Source organism: Euwallacea fornicatus, chromosome 32 (genome assembly GCF_040115645.1).
Source record: "Euwallacea fornicatus isolate EFF26 chromosome 32, ASM4011564v1, whole genome shotgun sequence".
Taxonomy (NCBI): Eukaryota; Metazoa; Arthropoda; class Insecta; order Coleoptera; family Curculionidae; genus Euwallacea; species Euwallacea fornicatus.
Window position 1 is genome coordinate 30,990 of NC_089572.1, and position 17,027 is coordinate 48,016.

The 17,027-nt window shown below is 42.9% G+C and overlaps 2 protein-coding genes across 2 annotated transcripts; both read right to left on the reverse strand.

The window, feature by feature from the left end:
- Positions 1–22: 22 nt before the first annotated feature.
- LOC136348157 (leukocyte elastase inhibitor-like) lies at positions 23–6,038 on the reverse strand. Its single transcript, XM_066298772.1, has 5 exons — positions 4,387–6,038; positions 4,204–4,336; positions 3,824–4,155; positions 3,632–3,770; positions 23–150 (listed from the first exon to the last, which is right to left on the reverse strand). The coding sequence occupies exons 3-5, from the start codon at positions 4,076–4,078 to the stop codon at positions 23–25; spliced, it is 522 nt and encodes a 173-aa protein (XP_066154869.1). The 5' UTR covers positions 4,079–4,155; positions 4,204–4,336; positions 4,387–6,038.
- On the reverse strand, positions 4,085–6,673 carry LOC136348409 (serine protease inhibitor 3/4-like). Its single transcript, XM_066299202.1, has 5 exons — positions 6,632–6,673; positions 4,591–4,751; positions 4,387–4,543; positions 4,204–4,336; positions 4,085–4,155 (listed from the first exon to the last, which is right to left on the reverse strand). The coding sequence occupies exons 1-5, from the start codon at positions 6,671–6,673 to the stop codon at positions 4,085–4,087; spliced, it is 564 nt and encodes a 187-aa protein (XP_066155299.1).
- Between the last annotated feature and the right edge of the window lie 10,354 nt (positions 6,674–17,027).

A 17,027-nucleotide genomic window follows, 5' to 3' on the forward strand; every position in this document is an offset into this window, starting at 1 on the left:
CTGGCAATATGTTAGGGCACAGTTAAAATTGCGAAATTCTTCCAGAAAACAGCAAAATATCTTGAAATTTGATGTAATAAATGAAGGGATGATCCACTAAGAATCCTGTAGCAGGTGCAATCCTGATCCGTTTCCTTAATGGTTGCCCGACTGAAATAAACAAATCATGCATTATCAAAGATAAAATGAGGGTTTGATGTAATAAAAAAAAAACAATCAGTTCTTCTATGTTCCTTTAAGTCATGTTATTTTATGCAATATACTCATATACGTGCACAAATAGAATAAAAGTTAAAAACCAAACGAATCTCTACACATAATATAAATCGCGCTTTAAATGGATCAATTTGTCCAGCTAATAAAACGACATTCCACGTCTTAATGGCATAGATGAACGGATGATTGGCGATGAAGCTAAGTTTAGCTGGATATGACAGAGATTGTGCTACCTCATAGATTAAAACAAAAATTAACATAATTTTAACCTTCCTTAAACCTCTAAGATCTACTCGAACTTCTACTAAAACCCGTAAATGCAGTGGCAACACCAAACACCCAATGCAAACTACTTATTTCGCGATGATTTTAACTTTGATCGCAGATAAGTTAAAATAACCTTTACTTTGCATGTTCCTGCGGTTAAATTCCTAGAATTCGTCCTGCTAAAAGGACAATTCCATGGACACTCACGTAAAACTTAAACGGACAATCGGCTATGAAACGCTTTGGAATTTCCGCGTCTGATATTCTATATTCTGTAAATATTGAAAGAAACGCAAAGTGTGAGTGAACGTGGATCGGTACCAGTACCCCCTATCCGGTGCTACAAAACCATCCGGAAGAAACGTAGGAATAGAGACGCATGCGTAGGTAAACCACACACCTACCCTATAAACGATTCGCCCTATAAGTAGCATGACGTCGTTAGATCTAACATAACAGAGAAATCCGTTGTCTGTAACGAAACGTCCTGTAGGTGATGAGGACAAAGAAAATGGAACTATGTGAGTTGAACAAACAATTTGTAAGTAAAATGCGTATTTAATTAGAACTCCCAGGTACATTCAGATGTCCAGAGAACCACCACCGTAAAATTTTACTAACATATGGTCTTTATCGTATGCATTATACAGGGTGTCCCCCGAGAAGCATCATTAGACATTTTAGAAAAACTACGAACAGCAAAGTAACAACAATTTAGTGGTTTGATTAAGATTAAGAGCCTTGTGACGACCTCACTAAAAAAAACATTTTCAATGACGTCATTCTTCCGGTTGTATTGGAAGTCGATACTCGTTTATTTTAAATATTTATTTAAATTTGAATTCGACGTTCAATTTTAATACAACTTACTTGAAGGTACCAATGTAATCACATTGTGGTATAAAAACAAAAATCCTTTAGTAGGATATGCAGATGCAGATTGGGCCAATAAAGAGGTTAAGGGAAAGTCATATGGATATGTACGTGCAGGCTTTGTATTTAAATTTTGAGGTTAGTTTAGGTTAGGACCCATGCTTGCAACTTGAGCAACTTGCAATATTAAAAAATTCACAGTGCATGGAACCAGTCAACACCGATAGCTGAAAATTATTTGTTCTAGAAGCTAATATGAATGGTTTGTTAAGACGTAGGCCCATTGAGATAATAAGTAGATTAATTTGTATTTTAAGACCTTAAGTTACACCCCTGTCCCGCAAATTATTTCCCAGTATTCTTTGATAAACAAACCACCTCAAGAAGTGAAAGGGCCGTTTAGTGCGGGGGGAGATACGTTCGTTCCCTTTTGCCACACTAAAAATTGGGATATATCTACGATAAGTTAAGAAAGCATATCGTATATCCTAATAGAAGTGCGTCGTAAAAGTACCCGACTAATTGTCACATTTCTTGAAAATAGGTACCAGATGTGTGAAAGTTGGCTCGGGAAGGCAGCACACCTCTGCCTGGAGGTTCTGGCATTTTGGTACTTAAGATCTGGGAAGGAAGATTGTGGGGCTTTTTTTGACAAGTGATCCTATCTGAACGACTTAGGCATTTATTTTTCCGGGAAATATATTCAAAAAAGATCAATATATACTTTGAATGTACACGCAGGGACTTAACTGAACCACTAAATTGATATAGTGGCTCGTTGTCAGTTAGTCCTAACTCGTCTGGTGTAAAATTAGTTAGCAGTAAGTTCAATAAATCATTGTTATTGTTAAACGGGGTGTTAATTAATTGGAACCAGAAAAAAGTGTCCCTGATACTGTAAGTTCAGGGTGGTCCTTCAAACGTAACGATCCAGTCTACGTTCATCGTGAGTTTTACGTCAAGGATCAATAAACATGGTTTTCAGCAGTGAGTGTTAGTTGGTGTTGGTACTGATATTGTCGGTAAGTTGGTACGTGACAAATAAAGTTTCGATATTCTACTTTTAAAATGCTGTAAGAAACCATATCTTTGCTTGTTGTGACGGTATCCCTCCCCTATATTGCAGTTTTAGTGTTTTAATAAGGCTTTGAAGTCTGCATTGAAACAAGCATAAATGTGGTTTTCGTCCTAATTTTTGCGGCTTCACCAGATAGACTTATCGATTGCGCCACCTGTGTGTGCTTGGCTTAGTTACTACGGCTAACATCCATATTTTTACCTCCTACCGTCCTCATTAAACTGTATTGATCGTATTGCCACTTGTGCAGCATAAAATCTTAAGTGTAATTTCTCAGATGATCTTCAATATTTGAGACCAGATATTAAGATATTTAAGCAAAGAAATAATATTTGTCGGGTTTGAGCAATGTATTAAAGTTAGATTTCACTCAGTTCTTAATAGAGATGAAGGAAATATGATTTCATCTATCTGTGTATAATGCATAAAAATCTATATTTATTCAGAAATCCGAAGAAAGCTGAACTTTCTGGAATGGTTTTGCTTCTGTCTGCTGGAAAAATCTGAGTGTATTGTATAATAAGCATTGTTTCGTTGAGGATACCTAGTGTATTGTTAGTTCATTGTTAACAAGGACTCTTCAATGGATGCAGTGCAAGAAATGATGATTGACCTCTCCAACCAACAGCCGACATAACACTGGGTTACATTCATAGATATCGCTGTGTATGTTAGGTTGCCTACAGCTTTGTTTACATTCTCGGTTAGTTTCTTATACAATTGACTATGTTTGTGCCAGTAATGCTTCATCTTAAAGATTAAGGCTTTCAACAACACCTAACCAGATACAAATATTAATTGTGAATGTTTTAATTAATTTTCCCAGTAAACAAAATTACATTACCGTTTACGATAATGTAATGTAATATTGTAGTTTTGAAAATTATTTATAACAAAAATCAAAAGCGGATGGTCAGCTCGAAATATGGGCCTCGTTCCGATTATGGCTGATTTTCTTAATACAACAATTAAAACTAAAAAGAGAATAATTCTTTTCTATTCCCAACGATACGGTGTGAACTCTGCTACTTACCGGAAATAAACGTGTCTAGTGCAGTATCTGTTGCTACACTAATCGAATAAATACTGATCATAAAGTACTTAACATTTCGCGATATTTGAGGCTCTAAATCTATAGTGCAAAAGTTAATAATTGAAAGCAGCAAAAACATGAAAAACCCCAAAAAAATCACTTACCGGCAGTTGCAGCTGTAGCTTCAGTTCCTAACTTGGTTACATTGATAAAAGCCTTCTGGGTCACTGCAGACACCTTCAAAGGTCCAGTAGAAATCCCGCTAAGATCCGCACTATGGCTGAACACCTTTTTCAATCCCAACTAAAGAAAAACTATTTTCAAAAGCTAATTTCAATGATGAGACTTATTTTTACTCTTTCTAAGATGGGCTTCAAGTTAAACTCGCTCTCAACAACAAAAGAAGGCAGAGTTACAGACACATATTCATACCCCAAGTTTTGGGGTTTAAGAAGGGGATATATGTCTTTTTCTAGACCAGCAAGCCCCTCGATCTCATCGGGGAGAACGATGGTCATTGTAATATTGTTTTTAGAATATGGCAACTCTAAGAATTTGGCCTTAAGCGTTGGAGATTCGTAGTACCTAAATTCGTGTTCGTTATGCATCATATCAACTTATTTAGTGTCTGTTTTGGTTATATAGAAAGTCTCCTTGTTGGTATACGAAAACTTGTTCTCCCAAGTGCCTAAATACTTTTGGTAATTCAAATGGACAGAAAACGATTATTTCTTACCCTTGAAATATAAAGCGTTAACCAGGTACAATCTGGTAAAACGATTGATATCATTAGGATCGACTATGTTCCTGATTTTGTTGTTGGTGCGCTTTTCCACCCATCGGTTAATTTTTTTAGCTGCTTTAATCCTCTTAAAACTCAAATTAACAATGTTAATTATTGGAAAATTCAATAAAATACCTTAGCGAAGTCAATATTTTTGATATCGGCGTTATAATTTTTGATGGCTCGCTTTTTGAAACTGTCCAGAATTTGAAAATCATTATTCACGAATAATTTATTGGCTGCGGATAACTGGAAGTACTTGGATTTTTGATTTAACAAAATAAATAAATTTCTGCAAAAAAAGTGTTTAGCAAGGGCACAACGTTAAAAAAAACATACTTAAGGGCTTCTTCAGTCGTTTCTTGGGTGGGTAAATTAAGAGCGGGAGCGAACTCTAAGAGAGTGTCATTCTTGGCACCAGCCGCGGTCAAAGCCAAGATTGCTTCCAACGAAAAAGGACTGAATATGAAATTTTGGTTGGGTTTTTCCTTGAGAATTTCCTGCAATGGAAAGAATTTCCTGATTTATTTAATAAGACTAAACTTTTTCATTTGTTGCACTTTTTTTTTCTTACCTCATAACATTAATGGGAACTGCAGCTTTAGTTTTTAAAATGTCAACCGCTATTTTCGAATTGTTTTATGAAACCTACTCTTATTGGCGTATTCATATACAGGGTGATTCATTTAAAACTCATCAACATTCAAAAACATAAAAATTGTAATCTTTTTGATTTGATGTTCCATTTGACCACCGTCCCATTTAAGATTCTTGAAGGGTGTTAAGACTTGAGGTGCCAAGACTTGATATATTGGTAGTTGATGTAAACCCCAAAGCTACGCCTTTGCACATTTTGTATTTGCTTGCTTCCCAGATGTCACGACCCGTCATAGTTAAACAAATGGTTTATTAGTCAAAATTCCTCGGCTTTGTGTTCTTCCAAAGAAACTATATTGCGAGGTAATCAAGTTATAAATGTGCATCGGACGTAGTTCTTGGGTGTCGGAATTCCCCATCGTTACCTCTTGGCGGTGAGCGAAATTGGGGGACCGTCACGTTTCGTTCGGAACGACGGCAATATTCCGGTCACGGGATAATCTGCTCATTGGCCGTCGTTCTGGGCCTAACGGACCTTCTTCAAGGGAAAGTCATCCCGAGTAATAGTACGCCTATGTCGGTTGGTCATCATCTCTCAGTACTTAAGGGCTGGGAGAGGATGGGATTGATGACATTCATTCTTCTCGTTATCATACTCACGACTCTGACCAGTGCTGCTGACGGTTCAGCATCTCGAATACCCCAACAAATTATAACTCGTACTAATACTCGGCCTCGCAATCAATCAATCCCGTGTTTACTTCAATTAAGTTTAGTAATATATATTTACGAATAAGTTAATAAATAGTGCAATAATTTGACGGGTTGTCTTAATTCCAAGACTTTTGGGAGATCCTAACGTGTTTACCTTGCTAAGCAGGTATCTAGTCCATCCTGGACTCTCGTAACTAGAAGTGCAACGTCGGTACCTTGAACCGACAAGTACTACAAGTAGCGCTCGCGTGTAAAGCGCTCTCGTATAATAATTCGCGGGTGGTATCCGACCTTCAAAGAAGAAACCCCTGCATATCGTTCAACAAAGGGGTTACGACCCCCGAAAAAAATTCCACACAAGATATTTCAGGTGAACTGTTTTAAGTGGGCCACCCTGTATATCTGATTTTAATGGGGATAGATACGAAATCTTTCCGAGAAAAAATTTATTTTCTTTATGGTAGCCAAAGAAATTAAAATTGATAAAAACAAAAAAATAATATAAAGGTCTTCTGTATTTTTTGAAAGCGAAGAAAATGGCATTCCAGAAAGTGCAAGTTTTAATTAAAAAAGAGGCAGTGCCAACCTTTTGCGAAATGAAATAGAGAGGACAGCCCGGTTACCTGATTTAAATCTCTGTAACTTTTTCCTTCGGCGCCATTTAAAATGTCACGTTAATAACGATCGGTCAAATAACGTAGTTAACTTGGGGGCTCTTATCATCGGCGTAATGCAATCAATCAGGTGTAACGTACTTATTAAAATATATCATCTTTCTAATTAACCCTATTTGTATTGCTCACGAAGAATTGCTTAGTACTCTGTACTAACTTAACCTTAACCCAATAACCAAGCAATCAGCTGAGTCCGGAGTTCAACCAAAGGACATTATGTAGTAGTTAATGGTATAATCAACCTTCTATTTGATAAGATGCATATAAACACCGACTTAGGGTAGTAAAAAAAATTTGGTTAAAAACTAGTTTTAATAACAATCGATTACAATAGTTACATAGTAGAAGCAACATGTTTTTTTAATAATAATATCTGTTATCTTGCATCGAGTTACATTACACAGGCAAGACACCTGTGTTGAAGTGGGATCATTCATTATGAAGAATACCACTGTGTTGGAATAACAGCGGAACACACTTTGAGAAAATAGTTTAAACATTTAGTAACAATTAATTCTTGCAAGCTGTAAATTGTTATTTTGCTCTTGTGACCGAGTTGATATTGCATGAATAAAATAAGGGAAAAAAAGTTCTCAAAATGTTTCTTCTCTAACCCTAATAAAATTTGATACGTTTGTGTGAGTAAATAATTATAGATTCCATTAAAAAAAATTAATAAAAAGTGAAATTTAAAATACTCAAGTTGAACTTCATTGGAAGATTGTGGGCAGAAAAAAGTTTAAGATAATCAAAAAGTGACGACAAATTAGCCTTCTAACTTGGACTTGAAACAATTTTTGGTAAAAATATTATTTCTAAAGTTATTCTCATTATTCCAGAAATATGACGGAGTCTTTACGGGCAGAGAGGTAATACGAAGGGGAGTGTTCTGCCCTTTCTCTCGGGTGGTCGCTGCTCGTGAATGACCTGTCGGTGATCCCGGCTCCAAAGGAAGTGGAAGTATGAGTTTATTTGAACTACTTTTCAATCTTTGAGAGCCAGTTTTTGGGAACCCGAAGGGACTACAAAGGGGACAAGCCAATATACGTAATAAGTTGCAAACCGACAAACTGGAAATAGAAGAGAAAAGAAACACTCTCTCCGCTGCCCTACTTCCTCCCAGGAAGAATTGTAGCAGTATGAAGTTGATACAAATATATGAGAAATGAATAATCCGATGTTCTGAATGCTTGCGGTAAGCATGATCAAGTTGTGATGATGTTGTGGCGGCATCCTATGTGTTGCCGCCTTGGAAATCCCAGTCATAAAGACAGCTGGGAATCCGTTAAAAAGGTAGAACGAAATGGTCCGATAGTCACGTACGGTGGGGTATAAGAAGGCAGCCTCGAAGGCGGCTCTCTCTCTTTTCCGCCTCGACCACCCCAGCTACCAAAAACGCGATCTATCGGCCCGCAGCGCCCCGTTGTTAAATAAATAAATATTATTCGTTGACCCATATACCCGACGAGTATCATTTCGCAATCAGTCGTACCTCCGATCACTACCACAGTGGTGACCCCGACGTGATCAAATTCTAAAAAGGTAGGGTTAAAGGTATTCAACCTGCGAATTTTCGTTTTCGTGCGTGATGGGCAACAAAGTATAAAGCATGGACCAAATGGAGAGACCCGCGGAAACGGCATATCCTCGTGGGTCCCCCGCGGACGAAGCCGAAGCATTAGGAGAGGTCCATTCCGTCGCTCTGAAAATGCCCAGATTCCGGCCAAACCGAATCCTCCTGTGGTTTTCGCTGGTAGAAACACAATTCTCGTTATTCCGCATATCGAAAGAATCGACGAAAGTAGGACACGTGGTCGCGGCACTAGGGGAAGCAGAGTTGGATTTGATGGAGGACTTGATAACAGACTCATCCCAAAACAAGAGCTACTCGTTGCTCAAGTCAGAGCTCATCAAGAGGCTCTCCATGTCCGACACGACTCGGGTGCAGAAGCTGGTCGAAAACGAAGAGATGAGAGACCGAACGCCGTCGCAATTCCTGAGGGATCTCCGAAAAATTGCAAATTGCTCAGATGCAAACTTCGGCGACTTTATCGTCACGCTGTGGAAAACGCGCCTCCCAGTGGCGATACAACAAATATTGGCGGTATGCAAGGAGGACACGGCCGTGGAAAAGATTGCCGAAATCGCGGACCGAATTCACGAATCCCGGCCAGCAACAGGACAAATACAAGCAGTCAGGGCATCCTCAACTCAAAAATTCGCCGCGGACCCAGGAATTGGGGAACTGAGCCGCAGATTGGCGAAATTAGAGGCTAAAGTCGAGGCCCTCGAGAGCAGGGCCCCTGGAGCGAGACATTCCCGATCGCGACCAAGAAACCCGAGGTACGAGACCAGCAACAAGTCGCAAGTTCGCGATGGGGGCAATGACGGACCCCTGTGCTGGTACCATCAGACATACGGGGAAAAATCCACTAGGTGCAGAAAACCATGTTCTTGGTCGTCCGGAAACGAGTAAGACCGTCAGTGAAAGCGGCGCTCAGTGACGGCCTAAATTCCCGCCGCATCTTCGTGTTTGACAAAAATTCTAAAAGAAAATTTTTAGTGGACACGGGCGCAGACATTTGTGTCTACCCTCGCGATCGGTTACGTGGCCCCTTAAAGAGGTGTACGTACCAACTTTACGCCGCGAACGGGACGCCCATCGCAACGTACGGGAGTGTGGCTGTAACCTTAAATCTGGCTCTTCGTCGCGAGTTCAAGTGGAATTTTATCGTAGCTGACGTAAGTGCAGCTATTATCGGCATAGACTTCTTAAGTTTTTACGGCCTACTCGTCGACCCCCGAAACAAACGGCTACTCGACACTAACACCAGCTTAGCGGTAGCTGGAACTCAAGCTGGCCCAGGTTTGCCCTCGGTGAAGACAATCATCGGTAACTCAGCATACCACGAGTTGCTGGCCGAGTTCCGCGAAGTGACGCGTCCGACCACATTCGGAAAATCGGTGGTAAAACACAACGTCTCTCATCACATAAAAACCACGCCTGGACCGCCGGTGCACGCGAAACCACGACGACTCGCTCCGGATCGGTTAAAACAGGTCAAAACCGAATTCAAACTCATGCTGGAACGAGGGACAATCCGTCCGTCAAAGAGTCCATGGGCCTCGCCCCTACAGGTGGTTCCAAAGAAGGATGGCTCATTACGCCCCTGTGGAGACTACCGCGCCCTCAACGCGAGGACCGTACCAGACAGATACACGCCGCCGCACATAGAAGATTTCGCACAAACCCTATACGTGAAGAAAATCTTTTCAAAAGTCGACCTCGTGCGCGCGTACCATCAAATTCCGGTGGCCCCCGAAGACATCGAAAAGACGGCTATAATTACCCCCTTCGGGTTATTCGAGGCCAACGTCACAATGTTCGGTCTACGAAACGCGGGCCAAACCTGTCAAAGATTCGTAGACGAAATCACGAGAAACCTCGATTTCGTTTACGCATATATAGACGACTTTCTAATAGCGTCGGAGAATGAGGAGCAACATCTACAGCATTTACGCATGCTATTCGAAAGGCTCCGGGAATACGGGGTAGTGATCAATTCCGCCAAGTGCGTTTTCGGGGTTAACGAGATCACGTTCCTTGGGTATACAGTAAACAAACATGGCATCAGGCCACTGTCGGAACGGGTAAACGCTATTAACGAATTTCCGAAACCCGCAAACGTGAAACAGCTTCGAAGATACCTAGGTATGATTAATTTTTACCGGCGATTCATCGCGGATGCCGCGGGTATCTTACAGCCCCTTAACGACCTTCTAAAAGGCACCAAAAAGGGAAACACGCCTATAGTTTGGACGGAAAACGCCGAGAACGCTTTTACCAACTCAAAAAACGCTCTCGCAAACGCGACTTTACTCGCGCACCCCGTCCCCGGCGCGCCAATTAGCTTAGTGGCGGACGCATCTGACTACGCCATCGGAGCAGCCCTGCAGCAGCGGGTGAACAATGCGTGGCAACCTTTAGGTTTCTACACGAAATCCCTGTCCTCCGCCCAACGCAAATACAGTGCTTACGACAGGGAATTACTAGCAGTGTACGCGGCAGTCAAACAGTTTAGGCACGCAGTCGAAGGAAGAAATTTCACAATCTTCACCGACCACAAGCCTTTGACTTTCGCATTCAATCAAAACCTGGACAAGTGCTCGCCCCGTCAATTTCGGCATCTGGACTACATCAGCCAATTTACGACCGATATTCGGCACATAAAAGGGTCCGAGAATAACGTCGCCGATGCACTATCACGCATTGAAACAATAACAACCGCAGTGGATCACAAAACGATTGAGACCGCGCAAGCGAACGATCGTGAATTGCAAGACATACTTATGTCAGCTGAAACGACGTTGAAATTTAAAAAAATCTATTTTCCTGAGCAAGACGCATATATATATATATTGCGATTCAACTAACGACAGGATCCGGCCATTTGTTCCTAAAGAATTGCGACGCAGAATTTTCTCATCCCTACATGGACTAGCCCATCCAGGCATGAGATCCTCCCAGAAGCTGGTCACAGATCGTTTCGTGTGGCCGTCAATCAACAAAGACTGTCGAACATGGACACGCAAGTGCATCCCATGTCAACGCTGCAAAGTGACACGTCATGTCTCAGCCCCCATCCAGAATTTCGAAGAAATAGCAGGCCGCTTCGAACATGTCCACATCGACATAATCACGATGCCACACTCCCACGGGTATCGATATTGTTTAACATGTGTGGACCGTTTTTCTCGATGGCCCGAAGCCATTCCCTTCAGGGATATGGAAGCCACAACGGTGGCACACGCACTCATCAATACCTGGATCTCACGTTTTGGCGTTCCATTGAGGATAACTTCGGATCAAGGCCGCCAATTCGAGTCCAGACTATTTCAAGAGTTGTGCCGTTGGGCAGGGATAAAACACTTGCGAACAACCGCTTATCATCCGCAAGCGAATGGAATGGTAGAACGGATGCATCGACAACTTAAATCCGCCATAAAATGTCATGAAAACGAGGATTGGGTACACACCCTTCCCATCGTTCTACTAGGCATCCGCACCGCCATTAAAGAAGACCTCAAGGCCAGCGCAGCCGAACTCATCTACGGCACAGGCATCCGTTTGCCCGCAGAGTTGTTCCTTCCAAGCAACAACGAACCTGACACGGAATATGTTTCTAAATTAAAACACCGGGTGGAGAACATCAAACCAGTACCGGTAAAACGACACGGCACAAGCAAGGTGTTCATCTTCAAGGAACTGGAGAACACGTCCCACGTATTTATATGCAACGACGGATGTCCCATGACGGCATTGCGCGAAACATACCACGGTCCCTACGAGGTGATCAAAAGAGGCGACAAAAAGTTCCTAATCAAAATCAGGGGTAAACCAGAGCATGTTTCAATAGATAGACTAAAACCCGCTTTCCTTTGCCGCGACGACATCAACCAGGCAGGGGGACTCGAGAAAAAAGGCGAAAACGCAGAAGAGGCACCTACACCAGAAGCACCAAATGCAAGCGATACCAGTTGTACAAGGACGAGGTCGGGAAGACGCGTACGTTTCCCCGAACGGTTACAAGTAGGTCCCAAATAAAAAAACCCGATCAGTTTTCTTGTACATACCACACCTAAGGAAAGAGATATTGTATATGTCGGAGAAGCACAAGGGTTGTTCATCTTTTCCATTATTCTTTAATATTAATAACTAGACACTAACTAACAAAAGACACTAAGCACTAGACTATAATTATTTATATGATACCGACGAATTCACAAACCACTCTTGTCCCTTTTGTGGGTTTCTCGTGACTACGTCTGCAATCGAAGAATTATCCCGATTGCGGTATCTTCACCCCTTTTTATATAAACAAATGCCCTAAAGACTAAACATAAACATAGACATAGACATAAACACTATTATTCACCGACATATATTATAGTTAGGTAGGAAATAGCATAGTAGGAATGCATGGCAAAGAAAAAGGTTATAGATAAAATACACCACTCGTTACCACTGGTAAGGGGGTATGTGGCGGCATCCTATGTGTTGCCGCCTTGGAAATCCCAGTCATAAAGACAGCTGGGAATCCGTTAAAAAGGTAGAACCAAATGGTCCGATAGTCACGTACGGTGGGGTATAAGAAGGCAGCCTCGAAGGCGGCTCTCTCTCTTTTCCGCCTCGACCACCCCGGAAACCAAAACGCGATCTCTCGGCCCGCAGCGCCCCGTTGTAAAATAAATAAATATTATTCGTTGACCCATATACCCGACGAGTATCATTTCGCAATCAGTCGTACCTCCGATCGCTACCATAATACGGCTTAATTATATCTTGTTGAATTTTCCAGATAAAGGTATATTTATGGACTGTAACACACATCTTTTGTGACCTCAATTTTTGAACTTTAATGACTTCAACAAATGAGACTACCTGGGAACACCACATGCAATTGTTCTTTTTAACGCTTCAAATTACTGCTTTTTTTATAGGCCCATGATACATACATATATAACCAAGCAACTGCCATACCACGTTGGTCTACCGGTTCCCGTCCCAACAACACTTGCCAGAGGTGCAGAGACCTCTTGAACAAGGTAAAGAAAGCCCTTGACGACAACAGGTCTCTAAAACTCCGCACAGTAGTGAATCATATCCGTGCGGAACACTCAAAAAAGAGGAAACCGAGTAGCATCCTTGAAAACAGGAACAAGAAAACCCAAGTGATAGCGAACGTCCCTAGTCACTCCTCTCGGAATCCAGACCCCTCCAGGGACATGGAGAACTCAAGAGCGCGGATCCCCGAGAGCACGAGTCATAGTGCTGATAGATCAAAGCGACACGGTTTCCCAAAATAACGCTAACCATGATGAATTCAAAACCCTAATGAAAATTATCAAATGGGAAAATGTAATCCGCAATCCCGCGGTAGTCCAAACGACTAACCGATATAAACCTCTGACGGATAAGGCAGCAGCAGAGCATGAACGTACGGAAGAATTTGAGGTACCGCGGTTCCATCGACCAGTCAGCAAATTCACAACAAGGCGTCTACCACTATCCAGACAAAAAAGGGCACCGACAAAGCCCCTCCATTAGTAGTTCCGGGTAAACTCACCCGCCACAAAGATTTGACCACTAATACCAAACTCATAGTTGTAGGATCCGCTAGTCAGAACGCTTAATTTTCTAAACAATCAATACGGTCTGATCAAGTCGAGATGCACGCAGGGAAAATTTGTGTATTAGATTAGATAGTATTAGTTAGAGTAGAATAAGAAGAACGGGGGGAATAAAAGGTGACGTACCCTGATGTTACACCCATGCGTACCGTACCTGCGGTCGGAGTGATTCTCGCATGTTGCTGGGTTCTCCCAGCAACATCCTAGAATTCGGGTCACGGAAAAAACCCAAAAGGCGAACATCTCTTTGTTTGAACCAAGGAATAAGGGCTCAAACAAAGAATGGTTCGTGATGCTGGCTCGCAACAGCCAGATGTGGTAACGGTCGCAAGCCTCTACTTCGGGTACGACACTGTTTCATTACCCCCAAGGGGGGGGGGCACTTAAGATTGGGACAAGGAGGCTCTCTCTGGTGGAGAACGATGCCGAGTAAACAGAAAAAACTAAGTAACGCGAGTGTTTTCTTTCATCTAATTAAGTTACCATTTAAACCTTTAATTGTTACCTATCCGAATTGTAAATAAACACCCTAGACAACGAAAAGAAGAGCCTACATAGTCAAAAAGAAATTCACACTTAAATACGCAAAGAACTCCGTAATAGTCTACGTGGAAGACATCACAGACTGGACAAACCTGAAACGGAATTTTGAGGCGGAAAATGTGGAATTCCACACATATGCCATGTCGGAGAAAAGAACCCATGCGTTCGTCCTTATGGGGTTGCAGGGAGACATCTTTCCGGAGGAAGTGAAAGGTGAGCTGATTGAGGAAAACGGCCTCTCAGTTAAGGAAGTCCACCTTATGAAAACCATGTATCGCCCCCTGTATCTGGTAGTAATGGATAGCACCTATACATTAAAAATGCTCCAGAATCAGGTTAAGATAGTTTCCAACGTCCGAATCAACTGGGAGAACAGGAGGAACCAACGCGACATTACCCAGTGTCGTAGATGCCAAACGTGGAGACATGTTGCCAGAAACTGCCACCGGAAACCTCGTTGTTCCAAGTGTTCCCAGGAACACGAAATTACACAATGTAATGAGGGAGCCTCCATTAAATGCGCCAACTGCGGAGACCCACACAGGTCCTTTGACAAGAGCTGTCCTGTCTATCAGTTTAGGGTCAAAGCCCTGTCGAAGGACAAACCCGTGTATAAGGAAGCCTCCTTACCCGTAAATCCAGCCTGGACGGGACGTCAGATATCCACTCAACGCCCGACCAGTATCTCCCAACCTACGAGAGCCGAGTTTTCCCGAAAGCGACCAACGTCCCCAGGACCATATAATGCTCGAACGGAAGACTACGATGTAAACTTCCCCGATATTCTTGGGCGTAAAGGCAAAGGCAAATCGGTACCAACAATATCAGAGGTAAAAAGCATAGGTATGCAGGATAAATTCACCGCCTTGAAAGATAAATTTGCGGAATTAAATACTTTAATAAACATGGACGAGACGATGTTGGCTTTAGACCACTATATCTCCATGCTAAAAAATTGTAAAACACCCGAACAAAAATTTATTGCCAGTCGGCAATTTTTCACCTGCGGCATTCAAAGTTTTAGGATATAAACTCTTTTACATTCAATATTATCGAGTGGAACTGCAATGGACTAAAGGCCAAATTGGGCGAAATCATCCTCTATTTAAGTATTAAAAAAATCGACGTCGCTGTAATCTTGGAAACGAGATTACGTGACGTGGATAGAATTCGCATTAAACACTTCTCCATAGAGCGAAGCGACAGACGGGGCGCAAGGGGGAGCGGTGTGGCAATTGCCATAAGCACCCGCATCAACTACAAGCGACTTCCCCAATTCCTCACCAACATTGAGCACGTGTGCATCCGGCTGGAAACTGGAGCAATACTGGTCGGAGCATACGCACCCCCCACCCGTAACTTCACACCTGCTGACATCAACGCCTTCTTCCCTCCTAACCGAGGGGTGTTGTTGCTGGGGGACTTTATTGCACGTCACCGCTTATGGAATAACAGTCGTTTGAATACTCGCGGCACGGTGCTGGCCGACTTTATTTCAGACAGTGTGGACTTGCACCTGTTGTGCCCCAGCACACCCACCCACTTCCCGCTTAATGGAATGTCACCCACCACCATTGATCTGAGAATCAGCAGAGGCCTGAACGGTCTCTCAGATCTCACCACCGACAACGCTCTCAACTCGGACCATCTTCCGGTGCACGTTTCCTGGAACGAGTTCAGGGCACCACCAGGTGGCACAAAGTACTCCTATAAAGATTTCGACTGGAAACTTTATAGGTTAAACATTTCCAGGGCTTGTGCTGTCTCAAACCAAATTGAGACCCCCGAAGACTTGAACCGAGAAATCCGGAATTTGACGTGTATGATACAGAGTAAATAGAGAGCGTTGGCGAAGAGAGTACCGGATAGGCCTCCGCCCGACAATCTACCCTCCCAGATCGTCGAACTGATAAAGTTTAAAAACAAGATCCGGAAAAGGTGGCAAACTTATAGGCGGGACGTGGACCGCCTACGCTTCAATGCCCTCACGGCCACAATTAAATTACAAATAACCATTCACAGGAACGAATGCTGGCCCAGGACGCTTCACGACGTAAATCCTCGAGATAATTCCCTTTGGAAGATTGCCCGTAATCTCCGAAGAGAATATCAGAAATTACCCGCCATCCAGCACAACGGGGAGGAATTCGTGTCGGACTCGGAGAAGGCCGGGGTGTTTACCCGTTTTCTGAGTGCAATTCATGCCGAAACCCCAAACACCGACCCGGAACAGGTTGTAATCGACGAGATCGCCCGTAAATTCTCCGAAAGACCCTACCCCATCCCCCCCCCCATATTTTCTACTCCATCTTATGCTCCCCCTCTGAAGTCCGCAAATGTCTGCGTCGGTTCCCGAACAATAAGGCCCCGGGACCGGACGGCATAACTTATCCCCTCCTTAAAAACTTACCCAGGAAAGCCATCGTCCAAATCACCCACATAACCAACGCCATCCTCAAACTACAGCACTTTCCGGCGGACTGGAAACAGGCTGTAGTAATTCTAATCCCCAAACCAGGAAAAGACCTCTCCCTACCCTCGTCATACCGCCCGATTTCCTTTTTGAACACCTTGGCAAAGTTAACTGAAAAGTTGATTTTGACAAGACTAAACAAGATCGTGGCAAGAAAGGACCTTCTCCCTTCCGAACAGTTCGGCTTTAGGGCCGGACACAACACAACCCTCCTTGCGGCGAAGGTGGTCAACAACATCTTCACGGCCTATAACCGCCAGTTGAACACCGCGATGCTCTTTCTTGACATGGAAAGAGCATTTGACACGGTCTGGCACGAGGGCCTCATATACAAACTCGTCGTAGTCCTCAATCTCCCCCTCCACTTTGTCTCCCTTATTTCCTCATATCTAAGAGGGCGTTCCTTTAAGATAAATGTCGAACGGTCCCTGTCCCAGTCCTACCTGTTAACGTCGGTGGTTCCGCAGGGCACGGTAATGTCCCCATTGCTGTACTCCCTGTATATCTCCGATTTTCCCAAACTCCCCACCACCAAACTGGCCCTTTATGTGGACGACACTGTCGTTTACAACCACTGTTTCTAT

Excerpts from the sequence above, each read along its gene's own strand:
- LOC136348409 (XM_066299202.1), bottom strand. The coding sequence starts at position 6,673 with ATGAATGATCCCACTTCAACACAGGTGTCTTGCCTGTGTAAT. Across the intron at positions 4,544-4,590 it reads ACGACTGAAGAAGCCCTTAA|AAATTTATTTATTTTGTTAA; the intron begins GTATGTTTTTTT and ends CTTTTTTTGCAG. Across the intron at positions 4,337-4,386 it reads AAAATATTGACTTCGCTAAG|AGGATTAAAGCAGCTAAAAA; the intron begins GTATTTTATTGA and ends TTGAGTTTTAAG.
- LOC136348157 (XM_066298772.1), bottom strand. The coding sequence starts at position 4,078 with ATGATGCATAACGAACACGAATTTAGGTACTACGAATCTCCAACGCTT. Across the intron at positions 3,771-3,823 it reads TGAAGCCCATCTTAGAAAGA|TTGGGATTGAAAAAGGTGTT; the intron begins GTAAAAATAAGT and ends GTTTTTCTTTAG. Across the intron at positions 151-3,631 it reads AGCTACAGCTGCAACTGCCG|TCGGGCAACCATTAAGGAAA; the intron begins GTAAGTGATTTT and ends TGTTTATTTCAG.